The sequence below is a fragment of the Hylobates moloch genome, unplaced genomic scaffold (genome assembly GCF_009828535.3).
Source record: "Hylobates moloch isolate HMO894 unplaced genomic scaffold, HMol_V3 SCAFFOLD_14, whole genome shotgun sequence".
Lineage (NCBI taxonomy): Eukaryota > Metazoa > Chordata > Mammalia > Primates > Hylobatidae > Hylobates > Hylobates moloch.
In genome coordinates, this window is record NW_026652289.1 from 55,135,599 (window position 1) to 55,161,714 (window position 26,116).

Consider the following 26,116-nt stretch of genomic DNA (forward strand, 5'->3'; position numbering starts at 1 on the left):
GGAGAAAGGAGGTACTAAGCAAGGAGCCCTGAAGCAAAGACAATGCTGCAGTTCTTGTGAGAGAGCCTAGTCCCTAGAAATTTGTGGACCTCATGGAGATGGGCAGACCAGACTGTGTGCTCTGAAGTTCCTAGTGGTCTCTCAACCTCCAAGGAGTCACAAAGGAGTTGGCCAAGTTAACTGAGTCCTTCCTACTTCTCTACAGGAGGCCCACAGCACTGTGACTTCTGCATCTCCCAACACTCACCACTGAAAGTGTCCACTCTTGGAGGTGAGACCCAGGAGTGAAAAGAGCCATAAGTTAGACAAAGGAAAATAGCTACATACCCAATGGGCTAAAGCAATGAAGAACAACAGAAAACCCAACACACGAGGCTCCTGGGGGAACAAACTGCTAGAGGAGACTGACAATAGCTTGAACCAAATAATAACTATAATAATAATAATAATAAATATATATTTCTATATTTCTTATTAAATAATAAATATAATTATTATTCACACAAGGAGAATCTCGAAGCTAAAACTATTTTATGAATACAAAAATTCAATAGCTAATTGAAGAATTGGATGGACACTATTGAGGCCAAATTAATAGTTTAAAAGAGCAAGTGGGAGAAAAATAGAGCAAAACTAGGAGAAAGAAATCATGTGTAACAATATAAGATACATGGAGCAAAGATTCAGATCCAGGAGAAAAAACGTTAGTGAGAGGGGCTAAAGTAGAGGGAGAAGAAAAGACTGAGGAAAGGAACCGATTGAAAAAATAATAGAATGAAATATTCTACAACTGCAGAAAGAAGTGAGACTGAAGACAGAAAGGGTTTAAGTTCCAGGCGTTAATGGGGATGGGGGTTTTTAAAAAATCAATAACTAGACATATCCGGATTAAATTCCTGAATTCCATGGATAGAAGAAGATCTTAAAAGCTTCTAGTTAAAAACAAAAACATCCTCCTTCAACACCGAAGGAATCTAGGGAACCAACTCCTTTTTTTTTTTTTTCTTTTCCTGTCACCGAGGCTGGAGTGCAGTGGCACGATCTTGGCTCACTGAAACCTCTGTCTCGTGGGTTGAAGTGATTCTCCTGCCTCAGCCTCCCAAGTACAGGCATGCGCCACCATACCCAGCTAATTTTTGTATTTTTAGTAGAGATGGGGTTTCACTATGTCGGCCAAGCTGGTCTCAAACTCTTGACCTCAAGTGATTCACCCACCTGGGCCTCCCAAAGTGCTAGAATTACAGGTGTGAACCACAGCGCCCAGCTTAACTCATTTTTTAAGTGGTAAATGAAGAGAAAGAATCAAGAATTTATCCTAGCTCTGCTATAAAAACCAACCACCAGGTAACCTCTAATAGATAAGGGGATGTTTTTCTTTACAGAAATATTCCAGATGATATATAAAGAAAATACAAGAAAATCCAACCTGAATTTGACAAAGCCTCTAGATTCAATGACCAGTTCACAAGAAACACAGAGCACAAAGGATCACATTAAACTGTACCACAGAGATGGCGGTCAGCAAAATCCAGACTGAGAAACTCTGTAGAACAACCTGATTTCTTAAACTGCAAGGAAGAGAGAGAGGTGAGGTCAGGGAAATACTGCAGGGAAACCTAAAAATTAAAAGATACACCAATCAATCACAATTTTTGGCCATGTTTAAAAGAATTATGACACTTATAAGACTACTTGAAATTTGAAGAACACTGATAATATTACGGAATTGTTAATTTTGGGGTATTATGGTTATGCTTTTTTAAAGTCCTTTTTCTTTTAGAGATATGAACTGAAATAATTACTGATGAAAATGATATCATGTCTGGGATTTGCTTCAAAATAACATGATGAGAAGAAGTAGATAGGGTATAGATGAAATTAGACTAGCTGTAAGTGGTAATTTTTTTTTTTTTTTTTTTGAGACTGAGTCTCACTCTGCCTCCCAGGCTGGAGTGCAGAGGAATGATCTCGGCTTAGGGCAAGCTCCGCCTCCCAGGTCCACGCCATTCTCCTGCCTCAGCCGCTTGAGTAGCTGGGACTACAGGCGCCTGCTACCACGCCCGGCTAATTTTTTGTATTTTTAGTGGAGATGGGGTTTCATCGTGTTAGCCAGGATGGTCTCGATCTCCTGACCTCATGATCCGCCCGCCTCAGCCTCCCAAAGTGCTGGGATTTCAGGCGTGAGCCACCGCACCTGGCCCGAATTGGTAATTCTTAAAGCTAGATGATGCATACTTGTATCGCTATATTATTCTGTCTACCTTTGATTACGCTTGAAATGCTTTAGAATACAAATTGTTAGAGGCTCCCATGTTCTTTGTCGACTAGTTAGAATCAAGGTTAAGAAAAGCATTCAGCTTACCACAAAGGACAATGATACTGTATTTAGGATTTGAATATAATGTCCTAATTCTACCGAGACATTCCAATATCATAACACCTAACATAATCCAGGTATCTGAGAAAAAAAATTGCTTATTTCTGGCCCTTGGGAAATACCTTTAATGACTGATAACTTTATGCTACTGGCATGTTCACATTAACACAATATGGAAAGCTTAAAGAAAAATGTTGGCCAGGCGCGATGGCTCATACCTGTAATCCCAGAATTTTGGGAGGCTGAGGTGGGTGGATCACAAGGTCAGGAGTTCAAGACCATCCTGGCCAAGATGGTGAAACCCCATCTCTACAAAAAATACAAAAATTAGTCGGGCACAGTGGCAGGTGCCTGTAATCCCAGCTACTAAGGAGGCTGAGGCAGGAGAATCGCTTGAACTCAGGCGGCAGAGGTTGCGGTGAGCCGAGATCGCACCACTGCACTCCAGCCTGGGTGACAGAGCAAGACTCTGTCTTTAAAAAAAAAAAAAAAAAGAAAGAAAAAGAAAAATGTTATCTCTAATGACCAAATCATAACAGAAGAGATTAATGTTAAGGGGTCACAGAGAACATACATAAAGTTTATATCTTCTCTTTGTTCCAGTTGCCAATCTAAACGTAGCTTAACATTGACATCAACATGACCTCTGCCTATGGCAGTATGTTGCCATCAACACAGCAGCACACACAGCTTTATTTGGAACCTCCCTATCACAAGCTGATACATCAGTTAAACAACAATAGCACAACCTACATATTGGTTAAACAGAGAATCTTCTCAAAATTTACATGCATGTGTAAATAAGAAAAATCTAAAATTAGGTAGAAAAAAGTCAAAAGAGTATGAAAATACAGAAAAGTATTCCAAATGTACTTACCCTAAATTATATCTACATGAAAGGTGAAAATAGTATTATTCAGATTGTGATGAATTAAATTATGTACTAGATTAAGGGTTTTGGTTTCGGCTTTTAAGACCCCTCAAAAAGTGTCACAGCTTTATTGGCTCAAGTTGCTATTTTATGCACTATAAAATATGAAAAATGTGCAAAATTGCTAAGTAGGCTATCAACTGCCTTCCCACTGACTCTTGGTAGCAAGAGTCTCATAAATTATTTCAACAAACTTGCAGAGTGTATTATGCTAATAAGAATGGTCCTGCCAAATACCAATTACCAAACAATAAAATTCAGCATTTTTTGGTGTTTCACAGAAATACAAAGTTTTAACTGTAACAATAAAAAAACAATAGCAATAACACGCAGACCTTCCCACCACCAAAATGTAATCATATATATATGAATTTTTTCTTTTACAATGTACAAAAATTATCTCACGTATCAAAGCATGAGATGTAATTCCCCTACTTTTACCACATATCCCTAAGATTACTGGTCATGAAATTATCCAGTCTTTTTAAACACAATTACTAGAATTAACTTGATCACCTCTATCAGTAGCTATAAATAGACTACATTTACTCAAAACACTTTCCATGTAACAGAAGAATAAGTTCCTTATGTCTTTGAAATTACCAGTCAAGGCCACTCTGGTTATTTCTATAACAAATACTCCCACAACATTTCTCCAACATGTTTAAAATATCCTTTAAACATTTCCCAGACTACTAAATCTGATAAAAATCACTAACTATACCAGAAAGTGGTACTTCCCATTACCAAACCTATCCTAGGTCTCTGCAACTCTCACACTCACCTTTGGTATCTTCATAGGCATGCTCTTCTATTCACTCACAAAGCCCACTTAAGCTCATAACAGTTCCAATATTCAAATTATATTTCAAATTTGAGTTAACGAAACACCTTACTTTATTTCTCAGATACAGTGCTGTCATTTGTGAAGTCAAAAACACCCTATATTGAAATAAGCAGGTACTTGAGCTTAATTGGCTAGCTCTTTGAGTAGAGATGCTTTAACCATCTCTAAACAGAGCCTTGCATAGTGTCTGGCACATACTGGGTAGAGAATAAATCCTAAAAATGAATGAATTTTAATACTCTTGGGCCTCATTCTAAACTAACTTCTTAGACTCCTTAAACCACTAAGCTGAAAAAAACTTCAGTTATTTGTCCAGATAAATTCTACTTTAAATCATGTTTCATAAACAAGCCATAGCCTCTATGAAAACTATGTCTGTTACACAATAAAATTAAGATTTTGTTTACTGAAGAAAGAGAACAAAGACTGGTCCCAAGTTGGAAACATTTATAAACTAATGCTTTGGAACAACCAATAATTTTGTCATAGAAAAAAAAATGTTAGAACATCAGTTATAAGATTCTTCCTCAAAAGCCCATGCACTCTACAATGTACATGACATAATTCAATTAAACATAATCGAAAGTAAAAAAAATTTCCATATCAGTCAGGTGTAGCTTACAGTATGCTGCAGAAATTAACAACCCCCAAAAGCGAAGGTTTATTTCTCACTTACATTACCTATCCACCCTTATTCTATCTGTCTTCATACTCTACCTCACACCACCTATGTTTTCACTGTAGGACCTAGGCTAAGAGAGAAGCCAATATCTGCAACACTGGCAAAGAAAAAGAATAAGATGAATCATGCACTGGCTCTTAAAGCTTCTGCCCATGACAGTTGGTTCTACTCACATTTCATTGGCCAAAACCAGTCATATATAAAACTTAACTTCAAGAGGCCAGGAATATACAATCTGAGCATATTTGGTGAACAGCACTAACGACTACTACTTTATAAAATATCTGGAATTACAGCTAGGATCAAATTCCAGTTTTGCCATTTAGAAGCATATTTAATTAGGGCTGGGCACGGTGGCTCATGCCTGTAATCCCAACACTTTGGGAGGCAGAGGCGGATGGATCGTTTGAGGTCAGGAGCTCAAAAACAGCCTGGCCAACATGGTGAAACCGTCTCTACTGAAAAAACACAAATATTAGCCAGGCGGTAGTGGCAGGCAACTGTAATCTCAGCTACTCAGGAGGCTGGGGCAGGAGAACTGCTTGACCCTGCGAGGTGGAGATTGTGGTGAGCCAAGATTGCACCACTGCACTCCAGTCTGAGTGCCAGAGTGAGACTGTCTCCAAAAAAAAAAAAAAAAAAAAAGAAAGAAAAAGTATAATTACCGCATCTGTAAAATGTAAAATAAAAATTGTAATGCTACCTTATAGGATCATCTGAAAGATTAAATGGTATGTGAGATCAGATGCTTAGCAGAATGTCTGGCCTTCATTCCTTCAATTAATATTTTGGGGGCATCTGCCAAGCAGTGTTCTAGGTATTAACATACAATAATTACTCATTAAATAGTTGTTTTTGTTATTCCAACCAGGGACTCAAAGAATAAGTCTTCATTTCTTAGCAGTCTCTAGATTCAGAAGAGAACTGTGTGGCAGACTGCCAGTTACCCTCCAATATCCATTTTTCCTTCTTATGGCGTAATAGAACCCTTAGTTTTTTAGCTAGACATATGAACTTGTGGAATACAGACCATATATACCAGCTGCCCGTGCAGCTAGGATGGCCACAGGTCTTAAGTTCTGGCCACTGTGTTCTAGGAAAGTGTCGTGGTGGCTTACAGGAATCTTCCTTAAGAGATAGCAATCATATAGCTTTGTCCATTTCTTTATCCCCTCCTCCACAAGCTGTCTAGGATACTGATTCTATCTCAGACTGTGAGACCATGGCCATGCAGAGAACAAAGAAGGAGCCTCAGTACCTATCACTACAGTGCCACACCAGCGGTGGACTTCTATGTGGAAAATCATAAACTTTCATCTTATTTAATCCACTGTTACATGTCACTCAGAGCCTATCTTAATCCTAATGCAAAATATTACCTGTTAACTCTTCAAAAAAAGCATGCTACATGAAAGAATAATAACTCTTGATGATACTCCTATATCTGCATATGAGAAGATAACTAATGTAGTAAGTGTTAGTGTATGGCAGAAGAAGCAATGGCTTGAGGAAAACCTGAGTTTTAGAATTCATTCTTCCACTTCCTACACTTCCTATGTTACCCTTTGGCAAACTATTTACCCTAATTAGGCCTCAGCTTTTTGTCTATAAGATGGTAATGAGACCCAGGAAGTCTTAATGTGAGAATTAAATGGAAAGAGGTTTATGAAAATACTTTGTAAATTGAAAGTTCCATGTAGTATCAGTACCACTTTGTCAATTGTCCCCTCTTCCCTACCACCCTTTCTTCAGAATTGGGCCATGAAGACTGATTACAACTCATAGAATCAATTAGAGAGCCACCCCAGAAGTTGATTCAGTAGGCCTAGCACAGGAACAATGAAGCTGCATTTTCAAGAAGCACCCCAAAGGACTGACGAAAGTTGTCTGCTCACCAGAAGGAATCTTGGCTCCAGTGATCAAGCCCCACCTATCCTTGTAATCCTGTACTCAAGTAACATAATATTTTACGACTATGTGAAGCACACAGTTCCATAGCATCTCTAATGCCTAGTTGAATGTCAAGTACTTAGCAGATAATTTAATAACGCTTTGTTTGATGACCTGCAGTAGAAAAACAAAGTGGAACTGAATCAAAAGACTCACTATGGACTTCCTCTTCTGGCCAACAGGAATTAACAAGTACCTCCTTAACAGGTTATTTCATACCTCCTAACTGAAATAAAAAACTGAACAAATCAAAGGAAGCAACAGCTCTCAAGTCAATAGGTATCACGTAACAAAGGATGTAATTCCTGAGAAATGACAGAAAATGAAGGAAGTGAGCCCTTACCACTGCCCCAGATTACTTCTTGGCGTGAGTTTCCAGGTCAGAGTGCGAGGATGATAAACCCAGGCAGAGCCTGGTGAGGTCTCATTGAGTTGAGGAGATGAAGCTTGGAGTCCTAGGAGGTCAGCGCAGCTACAGTTTGCAAGACAAAACACCAGAGAAGAGAGACCTGTACAAAGGGAGAACGCCAGACACTTGCAGAACTTCCTCCTCTGCTTCAGCTGAGTACTGATCAACATATATATATATATGCGTAAGGAAACTGCCAGAGGGCGGGGAAAGGACCACCTGAAAGAATTTAAGGGAGTAATCCCCAGAGCTCACACAGGACAGGGAATAGTGCCTGTTCTTAGTAGAGAAAACAATTTACATTGAGTAGAATACTCAAGAGCTTTGCCTCACAAGTGGGAAAAATTAGCCCTAGTCCCAGCCACTCTGGTCCCAGCTGACAAAGCTTAAAAGCAAGACTTGAAAGGATCAAACTGTTTCCAAATAACTTATCTGAAAGGAAAAAAAAAAAAAAGCTCAGAAATACAGAAATACAAAAATACCCTGTACCCAACAAAGTAAAATTCACAACATTAGGCCTGCAATAAAAAATTATCAAGCATACAAAGAACTATTTTACTATTTTAAATTTTCCTTAAAAACAAACAAAAAACCTGTTATTTTTGTCATTTTTATCCTGTGTGTTAATCTCAAAATTCTTCATCCACATAATTGAATTGCTACACTCCACATAAGACATTAATACTTTTAAGGCAAACAGCATAGAGCTTAGAAGCACAGATTTTAGAGACAAGAAAAGGAGGGTCTAAATTCTTTCTTTTCAACTTTGTGTTCCTGGGAAAGCCACTGAACCTGTTTCAGTTCACTTATCTATAAAATGGGTATAATAATATTTGCTTCATAGGGCTCCTGTAAAAAATATACCAAAGCAAATGATAAATAATAGCTATCATTTAATAATTATCACATTATTATAAGGAAAATTACCACATCATACATTCAAACATTTACTGAGCACCTATCATATACTTGGTATTATGTAGGCACTAGGAATACAAAAAAAAAAAGAACACTGTTGAGAAGATCCAAAATATATCTTATGTTGAATCCACATTTAAAAGTTCATTTCAAGTACAAACTTCACATTCTATTTCTTAATTTCTAAGTAGGGCAATTATTTTAAGTTCCTCCTATAAAAAAGGATTTGTTTTCCCTTTGAAAGGAAAAAAAAAAAAACTAAGAAGTTGTCAGGTTCAACCAATTAGGGCATGTCTGAGAAATCCTTGAAATCTGAAAAACATGGTAAAACTTTAAAAGCAACCTGCAATTAACATCACCTTTCAAATTAGTCTACTTATTAGCAGACTAAATTATATTCAGACATAAAATACATAAAATGGACCAATCTGTTATTATATCTTTTCAGAAAGACTGAGCCAACAGATGTAAGGAACTAACGTTTGCTCATTCCACTTAAATGATGACAGATGGCTTAAATATTAACCCTATTAATAAAACATTTGCATAGTTATTATGAATCTGATTGCCTTACCTCATAATTCTATAAATTCATTTTATCAATTGTACTATATGGCTATCATTTCATTCAAGATATTCTAAACCCCTGCCTCTCGAAGTGTGGTCCTTGAACCAACAGCATCTGTGTCACCTGGGAGCTTGTTAGAACTAGAATCTCATTCCCCATACCAGACCTATTCTGACTGAATCAGAATTTGCATTTTTAACAAAACCCCCAGATGATTTCTATGCACATTAAGGTCTGGGTAGCATAGCTCTAAACCATTGGGTTTTCAGTGTGCATGCGTGTGTTTTACAAAGTTTATTTGCTTCCAAATTGTGTTTATCTCTAGATAGTGTCTTTTAACAAGATCAATTCAAAGAAGTAAATCAAATCAGTATACATAATGAAGTATATTATTCTATAAAATGTTAGATATTTTATATATAACATTCTTTCTGTCTCAGAATTGATCTTCCCTCTCAACTAGGACGTCGAGTCTTAGGAGTCTTGTTGTACTATTCATTTTTTCTCTTGAGTTGACATTTTTGTCTCAGCATACAGAACCATTGTGATGAACGTTTTCTCTGTAATTAAACAGCTATAGAGAACAGTACCAGGAGAACAGATTCTCCCATAATCAGAAAAAATCAAAGAACTCAAAATAGGTTCAACCAAGATTGAATTCGAAAGTTCCCTAAAGAAAAAACAACTAGAATGACTCTATCCTCCACAGTAATGTATTTTTATGCTTTACCTAACCTCTTTTTTTTACTGCAGGTACCACATATTTTTAAAATAAAAAATTCACATGAGACTTAGAGAGTACAGTTCTTTAGATGGCTCATCTTTTATTATTATTATTGCACAATAGTCCTAGTGCCCATAAAATAGAACAAATCTTGTTTTCTCTTTCGTTTTTTCCAAAAAAAAAATGACAGACCTAGGCTGAAACTGATCACAGCGGGTAGGATGGTTCGGCACAGATTCAAAGGAAGGTACAAATGTTCAGTTTTCAAAAGCACTGCAAAAGCCAACCTCATCTCTTGTCACTGTAGCTGTGGCTTTATGCCAAACATTTGAAAACTGTTAAAAGCACTGTTCCTTATAAGCAATTATGAAGAGCTTTGCAAAGAGAAGTAAAAAAATTGTAATAACAACCAACTCCTTAGAATGGTCAAATGTCCCGGCCTCTGGGTTGCAGGATAAGAATTTAAGAATTATTCAGCTGCACCCAACACAGATGCTTTAGGAGAAAAGGTTTAAAGTGTGTTATGAGAAGGTATCAAGGAACCTGTGGAGCAGTCTCAAAAATTAAATATGTCATCAAACATTCCTAGCTTTTTATAAGATCCAATTATAGGTCAGTCATCCTTATATTTAACTCTTTCTTCGCCTCATTTTGTATTTCAGCCTATATCATTTCTCAGGATACAGGGTTTCAAAACAGTACAACTAGGAATTTAATGCCTTTTTTATGGTGGTAGATATACTGATTTCAATCTTAAAGGAGTGCCCCTGGCTCTAATATTCTAGAATGTGGTGAATAATTCATTGTGCCCTTTCTCTAATCACATTCACAGCCAAGCCTCTCGGAAGAACTGTCTGTGCACATTGGCTCCACTTCCTCACCTATCAGCCATTCTTTACCCTACTCCTATCTGGCTTCCACTCCCTTCACTCCACTTAAATTTCTCTTGGTAAAGACCATTAAGGACGTTCATGCTGCTGAACGGAATAGATATCCCTTAGTCATCATGTTTCTTCATTTTGCAGCATCATTCAACAAAGTTAATCACTCTTTCCCCTGGAAATAACTCTCTTTAGCACTGATAAACCTTCATTCCCTTGGGTGCTTCTCAACTCTCTGTCCCTTGTCAATCTTTTATTTATTTATTCATTTATTTATTTTTGTTTGTGTTTTATTTTCTTCACCATACTTTAAGTTCTGGGGTACATGTGCAGAATATGCAGGTTTGTTACATAGGTATACACTTGCCATGGTGGTTTGCTGCACCCATCAACCTGTCGTCTACATCAGGTATTTCTCCTAATGCTATCCCTCCCCCAGCCCCCCACTCCCCTACAGGCCCCGGTGTGTGATGCCCCACGCCCATGTCCATGTGTTCTCATTGTTCAACTCCCACTTATAAGTGAGAACATGCGGTGTTTGGTTTTCTGTTCTTGTGTTAGTTTGCTGAGAATGATGGTTTCCAGCTTCATCCATGTCCCTGCAAAGGACATGAATTCATCCTTTTTTATGGCTGCATAGTATTCCATGATATATATGTGCCACATTTTCTTTATCCAGTCTATCATTGATGGGCATTTGGGTTGGTTCCAAGTCTTTGCTATTGTGAACAGTGCTGCAATAAACATACATGTGCATTTGTCTTTATAGTACAATGATTTATAATCCTTTGGGTATATACCCAGCAATGGGATTGCTGGGTCAAATGGCATTTCTAGTTCTAGATCCTTGAGGAATTGCCACACTGTCTTCCACAATGGTTGAACTAATTTACACTCCTACCAACAGTGTAAAAGCGTTCCTATTTCTCCACATCCTCTCCAGCACCTGTTGTTTCCTGACTTTTTAATGATCACCATTCTAACAGGCATGAGATGGTATCTCATTGTGGTTTTGATTTGCATTTCTCTAATGACCAGTGATGACGAGCTTTTTTTCACATATTTGTTGGCGGCATAAATGTCTTCTTTTGTACATATCCTTCACCCACTTTTTGATGGGGTTAACTTTTTCTTATAAATTTGTTTAAATTCTTTGTAGATTCTGGATATTAGCCCTCCGTCAGATGGACAGATTGCAAAAATTTTCTCCCATACTGTAGGTTGCCTGTTCACTCTGATGATAGTTTCTTTTGCTGTGCAGAAGCTCTTTAGTTTAATTAGATCCCATTTGTCAATTTTGGCTTTTGTTGCCATTGCTTTTGGTGTTTTAGTCATGAAATCTTTGCCCATGCCTATGTCCTGAATGGTATTGCCTAGGTCTTCTTCTAGGGTTTTCACAGTTTTAGGTCTTACATTTAAGTCTTTAATCCATCTTGAGCTGATTTTTGTATAAGATGTAAGGAAGCGATCCAGATTCAGCTTTCTGCATATGGCTAAGCCAGTTTTCCCAACACCATCTATTAAATAGGGAATCCTTTTCCCATTGCTTGTTTTTGTCAGGCTTGTCAAAGATCAGATGGTTGTAGATGTGTGGTGTTATTTCTGAGGCCTCTGTTCTGTTCCATTGGTCTATATATCTGTTTTGGTACCAGTACCATGCTGTTTTGGTTACTGTAGCCTTGTAGTATAGTTTGAAGTCAGGTAGCATGATGCCTCCAGCTTTGTTCTTTTTGTTTAGGATTGTCTTGGCTATGCAGGCTCTTTTTTGGTTCCATATGAACTTTAAAGTAGTTTTTTCCAATTCCGTGAAGAAAGTCATGGTAGCTTGATGGGGATAGCATTGAATCTGTAAATTACTTTGGGCAGAATGGCCATTTTCATGATATTGATTCTGCCTATCCATGAGCATGGAATGTTTTCCCATTTGTTTTTGTCCTCTCTTATTTCCTTGAGCAGTGGTTTGTAGTTCTCCTTGAAGAGGTCCTTCACATCTCTTATAAGTTGGATTCCTAGGTATTTTATTCTCTTTGTAGCAATTCTGAATGGGAGTTCACTCATGATTTGGCCCTCTGTTTGTCTGTTATTGGTGCATAGGAATGCTTGTGATTTTTACACACTGATTTTGTATCCTGAGACTTTGCTGAAGTTGCCTATCAGCTTAAGGAGATTTTGGGCTGAGACAATGGGGTTTTCTAAATACACAATCATGTCATCTGCAAACAGAGACAATTTGACTTCCTTTTTTCCTATCCGAATACTCTTTTTTTCTTTCTCTTGCCTGATTGCCCTGGCCAGAACTTCCAATACTATGTTGAATAGGGGTGGTGAGACAGGGCATCCTTGTCTTGTGCCGGTTATCGAAGGGAACGCTTCCAGTTTTTGCCCATTCAGTATGATATTGGCTGTGGGTTTATCATAAATAGCTCTTATTATTTTGAGATGCATTCTATCAATACCTAGTTTATTGAGAGTTTTTAGCATGAAGGGCTGTTGAATTTTGTCGAAGGCCCTTTCTGCATCTATTGAGATAATCGTGGTTTTTGTCATTGGTTCTGTTTATGTGATGGACTACGTTTATTGATTTGTGTACATTGAACCAGACTTGCATGCCAGGGATGAAGCTGACTTGATCGTGGTGGATAAGCTTTTTGATGTACTGCTGAATTTGGTTTGCCAGCATTTTATTGAGGATTTTCACATTAGTGTTCATCAGGGATATTGGCCTGAAATTTTCTTTTTTTTGTTGTGTCTCTGCAGGTTTTGATATCAGGATGATGCTGGCCTTCTAAAATGAGTTAGGGAGGATTCCCTCTTTTTATACTGTTTGGAATAGTTTCACAAGGAATGGTACCAGATCCTCTTTGTACCTCTGGTATAATTCAGCTGTGAATCCGTCTGGTCCTGGACTTTTTTTGGTTGGTAGGCTATTAATTACTGCCTCAATTTCAGAACTTATTATTGGTCTATTCAGGGATTCAACTTCTTCCTGGTTTAGTCTTGGGAGGGTGTATGTGTCCAGGAATTTATTCATTTCTTCTAGATTTTCTAGTTTATTTGCATAGAGGTGTTTATAGTATTCTCTGATGGCAGTTTGCATTTCTGAGGGATCAGTGATGATAGCCCCTTTATCATTTTTTATTGCATCTATTTAATTCTTCTCTTTTTTCTTTTTTATTAGTCTGGCTAGCAGTCTATCTATTTTGTTGATCTTTTCAAAAAACCAGCTCCCAGATTCACTGATTTTTGAAGGGTTTTTCGAGACTCTGTCTCCTTTAGTTCTGCTCTGATCTTAGTTACTTCTTGTCTTCTGCTAGCTTTTGAATTTGTTTGCTCTTGCTTCTCTAGTTCTTTTAATTGTGATGTTAGGGTGCCAACCTTAGATCTTTCCTGCTTTCTCTTGTGGGCATTTAGTGCTATAAATTTCCCTCTACACACTGCTTTAAATGTGTCCCAGAGATTCTGGTACGTTGTGTCTTTGTTTTCATTGCTTTCAAAGAACATCTTTATTTCTGCCTTCATTTCTTTCTTTACCCAATAGTCACTCAAGAGCAGGTTGTTCAGTTTCCATGTAGTTGCGCGGTTTTGAGTTTCTTAATCCTGAGTTCTAGTTTTATTGCACTGTGGTCTGAGAGACTGTTTGTTATGATTTCCGTTCTTTTGCATTTGCTAAGGAGTGTTTTACTTCCAATTATGTGGTCAATTTTAGAATAAGTGTGATGTGGTACTGAGAAGAATGTATATTCTGTCGATTTGGGATGGAGAGTTCTGTAGATGTCTATTAGGTTCGCTTGGTCCAGAGCTGAGTTCAAGTCCTGGATATCCTTGTTAATTTTCTGTCTCATCGATCTGTCTAATATTGACAGTGGGGTGTTAAAGTCTCCCACTATTATTGTGTGGGAGTCTAAGTCTCTTTGTAGGTCTCTAAGAACTTGCTTTATGAATCTGGATGCTCCTGTATTGGGTGCATATATATTTAGGATAGTTAGCTCTTCTTATTGCTTTGATCCCTTTACCATTATGTAATGCCCTTGTCTCTTTTTATCTTTGCTGGTTTAAAGTCTGTTTTTTTTTTTAGTAGAGACGGGGTTTCACCGTGGTCTCGATCTCCTGACCTCGTGATCCGCCCGCCTCGGCCTCCCAAAGTGCTGGGATTACAAGCGTGAGCCACCGCGCCTGGCTTAAAGTCTGTTTTATCAGAAACTAGGATTGCAACTCCTGCTTTTTTTTTTTTTTTTTTTTGCTTTCCATTTGCTTGGTAAATATTCCTCCATCCCTTTATTTTGAGCCTATGTGTGTCCTTGCACATGAGATGGGTCTCCTGAATACAGCACACTGATGGGTCTTGATTCTTTATCCAATTTGCCAGTCTGTGTCTTTTAATTGGGGCATTTAGCCCATTTACATTTAAGGTTAATATTGTTATGCATGAATTTGATCCTGTCTTTATGATGTTAGCTGGTTATTTTGCCTGTTAGTTGATGCAGTTTCTTCATAGCATAGATGGTCTTCACAATTTGGTATGTTTTTGCAGTGGCTGGTACTGGTTCATGTTTAGTGCTTCCTTCAGGAGCTCTTGTAAGGCAGGCCTGGTGGTGAGAAGATCTCTCAGCATTTGCTTGTCTGTAAAGGATTTTATTTCTCCTTTGCTTATGAAGCTTAGTTTGGCTGGATATGAAATTGTGGATTGAAAATTCTTCTCTTTAAGAATATTGAATACTGTCCCTCACTTTCTTCTGGCTCGCAGGGTTTCTGCCAAGAGATCCACTGTTAGTCTGATGTGCTTCGCTTTGTGGGTAACCCAACCTTTCTCTCTGGCTGCCCTTAACATTTTTTCCTTCATTTCAACCTTGGTGTATCTGACGATTATATGTCTTAGGGTTGCTCTTCTCGAGGAGTATCTTTCTGGTGTTCTCTGTATTTCCTGAATTTGTGTTCTCTGTATTTCCTGAATTTGAATGCTGGCCTACCTTGCTAGGTTGGGGAAGTTCTCCTGGATAATATCCTGAAGAGTGTTTTCCAACTTGGTTCCATTCTTCCCATCACTTTCAGGTACACCAATCAAACATAGATTTGGTCTTTTCACATAGTCCCATGTTTCTTGGAGGCTTTGTTCATTTCTTTTCACTCTTTTTTCTCTAACCTTGTCTTCTCGCTTTATTTCTTTGAATTGATCTTCAATCTCTGATATCCTTTCTTCTGCTTGATCGATGCAGCTATTGATACTTGTGTATGCTTCATGAAGTTCTGGTGCTGTGTTTTTCAGCTCCATCAGGTCACTTGTGTTCTTCTCTAAACAGGTTATTCTAGTTAGCAATTCATCTAACCTTTTTTCAAGGTTCTTAGCTTCCTTGCATTGGGTTAGAACATGCTCCTTTAGCTCGGAGGAGTTTGTTATTACCCACCTTCTGAAGCCTGCTTCTGTCAGTTCATCAAACTCATTGTCCGTCCAGTTTCGTTCCCTTGCTTGCAAGGAGTTGTGATCTTTTGGAGGTGAAGAGGTGTTCTGGTTTTTGGAATTTTTCAGCCTTTTTGTGCCTGTTTCTCCTCATCTTCGTGGATTTATCTATCTTTGGTCTTTGATGTTGGTGACCTTCAGATGGGGTCTGAGTGGACACCCTTTTTGTTGATGTTGATACTATTCCTTTCTGTTTGTTTGTTTTCCTTCTAACAGTCAGGCCCCTCTTCTGCAGGTCTGCTGGAGTTTGCTGGAGGTCCACTCCAGACCCTGTTTGCCTGGGTATCACCAGCAGAGGCTGCAGAACAGGCTGCTGCCTGTTCCTTACTCTGGAGGGTTTGTCCCAGAGGGGCACCCACCAGATGCCAGCCACAGCTCTCCTATATGAGGTGTCTGTCGGCCCCTACTGGGAGGTGTCTCCCACTCAGGAGACACAAGGGTCAGGGACCCACTTTAGGAGGCAGTCTGTCCCTTATCAGAGCTCGAACACTGTGCTGGGAGATCCACTGCTCTCTTCAGAGCTGTCAGGCAGGGACATTTAAGTCTGCTGAAGCTGTGCCCACAGCCACCCCTTCCCCCAGGTGCTCTGTCCCAGGGAGATGTGGGTTTTATCTATAAGTCCCTGACTGGGCTGCTGCCTTTTTTTCAGAGATGCCCTGCCCAAAGAGGAGGAATGTAGAGAGGCAGTCTGGCTGCAGCAGCCTTGCTGAGCTGTCGTGGGCTCCACCCAGTTCAAACTTCCTGGTGACTTTGTTTACACTGTGAGGGTAAAACCGCCTACTCAAGCCTCAGCAATGGTGGATGCCCTTCCCCCCACCAAGATAGAGCATCCCAGGTCAACCTCAGACTGCTGTGCTAGCAGTGAGAATTTCAAGCCAGTGGATCTTAACTTGCTGGGCTCTGTGGGGGTGGGACCCGCTGAGCCAGACCACTTGGCTCCCTGGCTTCAGTGCCCTTTCCAGGGGAGTGAACAGTTCTGTCTCACTGGCATTCCAGTAGCCACTGGGGTACGAAAAAAAAAAAACTCCTGCAGCTAGCTCGGTGTCTGCCCAAATGGCCACCCAGTTTTGTGCTTGAAACCCAGGGCCCTCGGTGGCGTAGGCATGAGAAGGAATCTCCTGGTCTGCTGATTGTGAAGACCATGGGAAAAGCGCAGTATCTGTGCACCGTTCCTCCCAGTACAGACTCTCGCGGCTTCCCTTGGCTGGGGGAGGGAGATCCCCTGACCCCCTGTGCTTCCCAGGTGAGGTGATGCCCCACCCTGCTTCAGCTCACCCTCCACGGGCTGCACCCACTGTCCAACCAGTCCCAATGAGACGAACCAGGTACCTCAGTTGGAAATGCAGAAATCATCCGCCTTCTGTGTTGATCTTGCTGGGAGCTGCAGATAGGAGCTGTTCCTATTTGGCTATCTTGTTGTGTTTTCCTATTTATTTATTTATTTTGAGACGGAGTCTCACTCTGTTGCCCAGGCTGGAGTGCAGTGGCACAATCTTGGCTCACTGCAACCTCTGTCTCCTAGGTTCAAGGGATTCTCCTGCCTCAGCCTCCCAAGTAGCCTCGGGTTTCACCATGTTGGCCAGTCTGGTCTGAACTCCTGACCTCAAGTGATCCACCCATCTTGGCCTCCCAAAGTGCTGGGATTACAGGGATGAGCCACTGTGCCAGGCCTCTTGTCAATCTTCTTTGGGGCTCTGTCCCCTCTACCCAACTTACAAATGTTGGATTGCCTTTAAGCTTGGTCCCGAATCTCACCTAATCCCATGACTATAAATATGACCTTTATGCTGATGACTCACACCTTTATATCTCCAGCCAGATCTTCCTTCTGAGTCTAGACCAATATACCCAACCACCTATTCAATATCTCCACCTGGATGCTTCACAATCTTATGAAATTCAATACATCCAAAACTGAAATCTTGGATTTTTCCCTCACTGTTCCTCCTCCAGTGTTTCCCATTCTTCAACCATCTACTCAGTTGCTTCTGCTAGAAACCCAGAAGTCCTTTACTCTCGCCACTCATATACAATCAATCACCAAGTCTTTTCATTTTGGTCTCCAAAATATATTCCCAATATCCCTATCTCTACTGCCATGCCCTGAGTCTAAGCCATCATCATCTCTTGCCTATAACACTGCAATAGCATTCTAAATGATCTTTCTGAATCCACTCATATTCCCCTCCAATTCCATCTTCACACCACAGCCAGAGTGATCTTTCAAAGATGAAAATGCCTCTGCTTAAAACTGTTCAGTGGCTTCCCACTGGATTTATAATAATGTTCACAAGGCACCTGCCTACCTCTTCAGACAGGCTTATCTCAAGCTACCATTTCCCTTATTCTCTAAGCATCAGATTTGCTAGCCTTCTCACTATACATTACATGCTGAGGTTTTTTCAGATATGTTGTGGCCTCTGTACATGTTGTGGGAATTTTTTTTTTTTTTTTTTGAGACAGAGTCTTGCTCTGTCACTCAGGTTGGAGTGCAGTGCCATGATCTCAACCCACTGCAACCTCAGCCTCCCAGGTTTAAGCAATTCTCCCACCTCAGCCTCCTGAGTAGCTGGGACTACAGGCGGCACCACTACACCTGGCTAATTTTTGCATTTTTAGTAGAGACAGGGTTTTGCCATGTTGGCCAGGCTGGCCTCAAACTTCTGACCTCAGGTGATCCGCCCGCCTCAGCCTCCCAAAGTGCTGGGATTACAGGCATGAGCCACCACACCCAGCTACCTGGGACCCTTATTCTCTTTAATTCTTCTTCTATCTACTGCTGCCCAAAATACACAAACATGTATGCATGTGTGCACACATGTGATGTACATGTATGTGTATAATCCAAAATCCCAGGTTCCTCATCCAATAGTCAAACCAGACAAAAGGGAACTGAATGACTGGCAACCCATGGTGTTAAAGCATACCACTAGAACAAAATGATAATAAGAGCAAACCCTTAACTTAACATATACTAGGCACTATTTTAGGTGATTGATATGTATTAGCTTATGCAATGGTCAAAATAATCCTATGAAGTAAGTACAGGCACACTTCCCTTTACTGCACTTTGCTTTATTGCACTTCACAGATATTACATTTTTTACACATTGAAGGTTTGTGGCAACCCCACATCAATCAAGTCTCTCAGTGCCATTTTTCTAACAGCATGTGTTCACTTCATGTCTCTGTATCACATTTTGGTAATTTTCACAATATTTCAAGCTTTTTCATTATTATTATTATTATTATTATATCTGATGGTGATTTGTGATCAGTGATCTCTGATGTTACTATTGTAATTGTTCTGGAGTGCCACAAACCATGCCCATAGAAGACAGTGAACTTAATCAATAAATGATATGTATAGTCCAACTGCTCCATCCACTAGCCTTCGCTCTGTCTCTCTCCCTCTCCTTGGTCCTCACTATTCTGAGACACAACAATATTGAAATCCAGCCAATTAATAACCCTACAATGGCCTCAAAGTGTTAAGGTGAAAGGAAAAATCACATATCTCTCGTTTTAAATCAAAAGCTAGAAATGATTAAGCTTAGTGAGGAAGGCATGTTGAAAGCCAAAATGTCAAAAGCTAGACCTCTTACGCCAGTTAGCAAGGTTGTAAAGGCAAAGGAAAAGTTCTTAAAGGAAATTAAAAATGCTATTCCAGTGAACACAGGAATGGTAAGTGGAACAGCCTTATTGCTGAAATGGAAAAATTTGTAATGGTCTGCATAGAAGATCAAACCAGTTACAACATTCCCTTAAGCCAAAGCCTGATCCGATTTTTTAACTATTCAAAACAGCCTTTTTTTAGAAGAAGAGGCCATCTAGGACGTTCATAGCTAAAGAGGAGAAGTCAATGCCTGCCTTCAAAGCTTCAAAGGGCAGGCTGACTCTTGCATTAGGGGCTAATCCCACTGGTGACTCTAAATTGAAGCCAATGCTCATTTACCATTCTGAAAGTCCTAGGGCCCTTAGGAACTGTACTAAATCTACTCTGCCTGTGCTCTATAAATAGAATAACAAAGCCTGGATGATAGCACACTTGTTTATGGCATGGTTTACTGAATATTTTAAGCTCACTGTTGAGACCAACTCCTCAGAAAAAAAGATTCCTGTCAAAATATTACTGTTCATTGACAAGGCACCTGGTCACCCAAGAGCTTGGATAGAGATGTACAAAGAGATGAATGTTGTTTTCATGCCTGCTAACACAACATTCATTCTGCAGCCTATGATCAAGGAGTAATTGTCAGCTTTCAAGTCTTATTATTTAAGAAATACATTTTATAAGGCTATAGCTTCTGTAGATAGTGATTCCTCTGACGGAGCTGGGCAGTTAATTAAAAACATCTGAAAAGGATTCACCATTCTAGATACCATTAAGAACATTTGTGATTCATGGGAGGAGGTCAACATATCAACATTAACAGGAATTTGGAAGAAGTTGATTCCAACCCTCACGGATGACTTTTGAGGTGTTCAAGATTTCAATGGAGGACGGAACTGCAGATGTGTAGAAAGGGCAAGAGAACTAGAATTGGAAGTGAAGCCTGAAGATGGGACTGAATTGCTAAAATCTTACGATAAAACTTGAAGAGATGAGGAGTTGCTTTTTATGGACGAGCAAAGAAAGTGGTTTCCTAAGATGGCATCTACTCCTGGTGAAGATGCTGTGAACATTGCTGAAACGACAGCAAAGTATTTAGAATATCACATAAACTTAGTTGATAAAGCAGCAGCAAAATTTGAGAGGATTAACTTCAATTTTGAAAGAAGTTCTACTGTGGGTAAAAATGCCATTAAACAGCATTGCATGCTACAGAGCAATCTTTCCTGAAAGTTAGAGGCAATCCATGTGACAAACTGCATTGTTGTCTTATTTTAAGAAATTGCCACAGCAATCCCAACCTTGGGAAACCACCACTCTGATCAGACAGCAGCCACCAGCATGAAGCAAGACCCTCCAGCAGCAAAAAGACTGACCTGCTGAAGGCTCAGGTGAGTGTTGGCATTTTTTAGCAATAAAGTATCCTCGAATCAAGGTGTGTATATTGTTCTTTTAGACATAATTCTTTTAGACAAGTTAATAGACTACAATATAGTGCAAACATAGGTTTTATATGCACTGAGAAGCCAAAAAGTTCGTAACTTGCTTTATTGTGATGGTCTGGAACCGAATCCCAATATTTCTGAGGGCCTGTACCATTATATTATTATCTCTATTTTAAGACAAAGTAAATAAGGTACAGAGAGGTTAAGAAACTGAAGCAAGGTCACAGAAATTCACTGGCAACACGAGGATTCAAATTTAGTCCTGTGTGAATGCTTGGTTATGGGATGACTCAGTTGTCCCTTCTGTAATTAGTTATTTGGTTAAATAGTGTATCCTCCACTAAAAACATCAATAAGGGTGGGGAGAGTTTATATCTTGCTCACTGCTCCATCCCTAGCACCCTGAATAGAGTCTAGCACATACTTGACGCTCAATAAATACACATTGAATATATGAATGTTTACTACTCCCCCGCATAATTATTTTGAGACCGTAAAGGGTTCCAACCATGTCTCCTACTGCTATGTATGTATTTCCTATCTTAGTTGTCGGCCTGTCCATTCCCCAACATGCCTGGCAGTCGTCACTCGGTGTCCCCTTGGCATCGCCTTCGGGGCACTGGCCCCGTGTATATGCGGAGCCTCCCCTCCTGAGGGCTGTGGGCACCTCAGGGATATTTCTGCCTTCGGGCCTCACCTTCCATGTCGGGCAGGGGGCTGTCCCAGCTTCCAGGCACGGCCCAGGTGGGTCTCTGGTGTTTGAGGGTATGCAGCGGGCGTACCGCTGCAGAGGCCACTCTGTCGCTTCTCCACCGGTAAGCCCGAGGCTCAAGGGCACTTTTCCTGCCTCCGCCATGTCCTGCCTCACCACACGCACTGCGGGCGGGGACCTGCCAATCCGGCATCGAACCAATCAGTAAGCGGAGCGCTGCAGGGCCCACCTCCTGTTCAGCGGAAGCCAATGGGCAGGCTCTGAAGATTCCTGCCTAGGGCATTTCCGGGCTTCGGGGTCTCTCTTGACCTGGGGCCGCTGAGATGGTCGCTTCGACATTGAAGGGCGGTTGTGACCCTTATTAGTGGAAGTTGATGTCGCGCTTGCACAGCATTCGGGCCCACACCTTCCTTCCCTCAGGCAGCCCATGTCAACTTCTGCAGCTCTGAGTCTGAGAAGTTTCCCAAACTGCCTGACTGCCTGTAACCTACACCCTGGGACTAGGCTGGTAGTCGAGGCTGCCTGGACACAGGCGTTTCCCTTCCTCATAGCGGCCTTTCAGAAGACAGTGTCCCCGCTTCACCTAACACCCACCACAACAAAGCCCGAGTGCCACACGCCATTCAGGAGACATGGTTACTTCCTCATCATCCATCCTGCGGCCCTCTCGACGTTCCCTGCCACCCGACAGTCAATTTTTCACCGAAAGAGGAGCAGATGGGTGGGGGCTGCCAGCAGCAAAAGATGTGCCTGCATTCAAAAGCAGATGCAGTGAAACGACATTTCTGGGTGATTTACAGTCGGCAAAGCACTTACACATCTGTTATTTCCTTTGTCCTCCCAACAACCTTGTAGTGAATTAAAGAAGCAAAGCAGGGATTATTACCCCCATCTAATAGACGGAGGCAAAATAAGGTCCAGTGACTGGGCGCAGTGTCTCATGCCTGTAATTCCAGCACTTTGGGACGCCTATGTGGGTTGGTCGCCTGAGCTCAGGAGTTCAAGACCACCGTGGGCAACATGGTGAACCCCATCTCTACTAAAATACAAAAAATTAGCCAGGCATGGTGGCAGGCGCCTGTAACCCCAGCTACTCGGGAGGCTGAGGCACAAGAATTGCTTGAGCCCCGGAGGCGGAGGTTGCAGTGAGCCGAGACTGTCGCACTGCACTCCAGCTGCGGCTACAGAGTAAGACTCCGTCTCATAAAATAAAATAAAATAAATAAAAATAATCCAGAGAGTAGATGTGGTTTGTCCAAGGTTACACAGGCAGTGAACGGCAGAGCCAGAGTAGAGCTGTGGACTCCACAATCTCCACGTGTCCACCTCATTTGCAAAGAATTTAGATATTCACACAATCTATGTCAAGTTAGAAGCAAAGTATACAGAGGGTAGAGACTATGCTAACCAAATACATAAAATAGAATTAAAACGCAAACAATGTTTAAAGCTATGCATACCAAAGGATATTCAATTCATAGACAATGGTTGGAGAGGTGGTAATGTATTCACTCTACAAAGTATCATTTAAATATCTACAGTGTGCAAACAGCTATGCTAGTCCCTATAGGGGCTACAGAAACGGATAAGGCCTGTATCTAACCTTCTGGGATCACAGGATCTAATAAGGAAGACAAGCAAGGTGCAAATATACCCATGACACCTGACAGTTAATGCCACAGGAGAGGTACAAACCATGTGCTCTCAGGGTTCAAATGAAGTAAAAATCTTCTCAATAGGGAGTGGCAGTGGTATTCGAGTGAGGACTTGAAGGGTGAGAAAAATTTCCCAAGGGAAGATGGAAGGAACTGTTGTTCCATATGAAGGAGAAGTTGAGGAGTAAAGTTGTGGAAATGAGGACAATGACATGACCAGCTAGAATGCAAAGTTGTTTTTTTAAGGAAAATGAGGCTACAGAGGTGAGTTGGGGCAAAAGAGCATTGAACAGCAGCTAAGGAATGTGAATTTTACTTGGTAGGTGATGAGGAATATGAAAAATTTGCATAGGAGAATGACACTATCGTAGTAGACGTCCAGGCAGGTTAATATCTCGGAAGCACATGGGATAAATTGGATAAAAGGCAAGAGGGGCCTGCTACTTATCTTTCCAGCAGTCTGGTAAAGCTTACTGAAGGGGTCAGGTTTCAGAAATTGCTTCTGAAGGTCCATAAATGACACAGCAGTACTGCATTTAATACAGCAATAAATGGTTAAAAACTTGGTTTGAATCCCAGGTTTGTCAGTTGCCAGCTGCGTGAGCTTGTTGAAGTCAGTTAACCTCTCTGTAAAATGAGGTTATTAGACAACTACTTTACAGGGTCATCGAGAAGATAAAATAAGAACATATGTGGGAAAACACTTGGTAAATTACAAAGTGGTACATATGTTGGTGCTTTCTATTTCCAGGGTTAAAGTGACTTTCCGTGGACTCCCTACAGGCAGGGAGGATGGGAATGGGAGCCTGACTTTGGGTCTCAGAGGTACTCACCTTCCAGGTCCAGGGCTGCGGCTATTACCGTCAGACACCCTTCACAGGAGCAGATGGTGCTCACAGTTGGGACCCTGTCAGTGCCCAAGGACACCCAGGGCCCTGCTGGGTTCCCACCTGCAAGCTCCCTTCCTAGACAATGCACCTGTGCTCGAGCTTCTGGGGCCACCAGCGTCTGCCAAGAACAGATCATGTCTGCAAAGGGAGATATGCTAAAGCCACAGCTCAATGCACAGAGGCTCTTACAAACTTATAATATTAACAAATATGACTTGAGCACTCAAGTGGTCCCAGGTGTTATGCTAGGTGCTGAGCATATAGTAGACAGCAAAACAAATGGGGCTTCTGCTCTCTTGAAGCTCACAATCTAGTAGAGGGCAGAACACTGAGCAAATCACCCACTATTGTTAATGGCTAATGTGTTTTCTTTTTAAAAGATAAGGCTGTAATCTTTATTAAGGTATAATTTTAGATAATAAAAAGCACAGATCTCACATATCCAATTAGGTGAGTTTTGACACCTATATACACTCATGTAACCACCATCCAAAACAAAATATAGAACACTTTCAAAACCACCAGGTTCCCTTGTGAGTGCCTCCTTTCCATTACTCAAATCAGACCACCCTGCAAGGGCAACCACTGGTCGATTTATCACCTTCGCTCTCCTGTTCCCGGACTTTATATACATGAAATCACACAGAATATATTCTTTTATATATGCTTATTTCATTCAGTGTAATTTTGTTTTTTTAGCTCCATCCATGTTGTTGCACGTACCAATAATTCATTCCTTTTTAGTGCTAATAGCATTCTATTATATGACTACTTCACAGCTTGCTTTTTTTCACCTGTTGGTGGACATTTGGGATACTTTCTAGTTTTTTGTTTGTTTTTGCTGTTATGAACATTTTTGTACAAGCTTTTTTTTTTTTTGTAGATGTGCGTTGCCATTTATCTTCAATAATAAATACCCAGAGGGCCAGGCGCAGTAGCTCACATCTGTAATCCCAGTGCTTTGGAAGGCCGAGGCGTGTGGATCACCTGAGGTCAGGAGTTCGAGACCAGCCTGGCCAACATAGTGAAACCCTCTCTCTACTAAAAATACAAAAATTAGCTGGGCGTGGTGGTGGGCACCTGTAATCCCAGTTACTCGGGAGGCTGAGGCAGGAGAATCACTTGAAACTGGGAGGCGGAGGTTGCAGTGAGCCAAGATCACACCACTGCACTCCAGCCTGGGTGACAGAGCGAGACTCCATCTCAAAAAATAGTAATAAATAAATAAATACCTAGAAATATAATTTCTGGGTCTTAGAGAGATGTATGTTTAACTTTGTAAAAAACTGCCAAAGAGTTATCCGTAGTGATTGTGCCACTTTGCACTCCCATCAGCAAAATATAAGAGTTCCAGTTGCTGACACGACCACATCCTTGCTGACATTCACCTTACCAAGTGTTTAGTTTGAGCCATTCTGGTGGATGTCTAGTGGTTTCTCATTGGGATTTTAATTTGCATTTCCCTGATGATGAATGATATTGGCTTATTGGCCATTTGTATACATTATGTGTGAAGTGTCTGTTCAAATCATTGAACGTTGTTGATTCGTAGGAGTTCTTTATATATTCTGGGCACCAGTCCTTTGTCAGATATACGTAATGAAAATATTTTCCCATTCCATTACTTGCCTTTTCATTTTCTTACCAATGTTTTTGTAAAGAGCAGATGTATTTAATTTTGATTAAGTACGTTTTAATTAATTTTTCAGGTGTTTTTAATAGTGTTTTCTATGTCCTGCCTAAGAAAACTTTGCTCATCCTAAGGTTGCACACATATCCTCCCACGTTTTCTTCCAGAAACTTTATGGTTCTAACTTCTACAACTAGGTATATGATCCTTCTTGCATTATATTGTTTGTGTGAAGCGAAGTAGGGATTAAGGATCATTCTCTTCCGTGTGGATGTACCATTATGTTAAATGGGGGCAGCCCTAAACCAATGACTAATGGAAACTGTCATATAAATACCCAAGTTCCCTTACTCCTCAGTTGGGACAGCTCTGAGATGTGTGTAATACCCTGTTCCCTAAGTTTTCCAGTGGAATTAAGTTCCACTTACC

At 40.6% G+C, this 26,116-nt stretch overlaps 1 protein-coding gene across 2 annotated transcripts in view; it reads right to left on the reverse strand.

Moving 5' to 3' along the window:
• REC114 (REC114 meiotic recombination protein) overlaps positions 1-21,678 on the reverse strand; it is a 107,524-nt gene extending 85,846 nt beyond the window's left edge. Inside the window, exon 1 of one of the 2 annotated variants that reach the window (XM_032176159.2) lies at positions 21,498-21,678. In XM_032176159.2, the coding sequence (XP_032032050.1) occupies positions 21,498-21,656 (159 nt within the window). In that variant the 5' untranslated portion in view covers positions 21,657-21,678. The remainder of the gene's footprint in view (positions 1-21,497) is intronic. The other variant, XM_058427182.1, reaches the window with a different exon arrangement.
• Between the last annotated feature and the right edge of the window lie 4,438 nt (positions 21,679-26,116).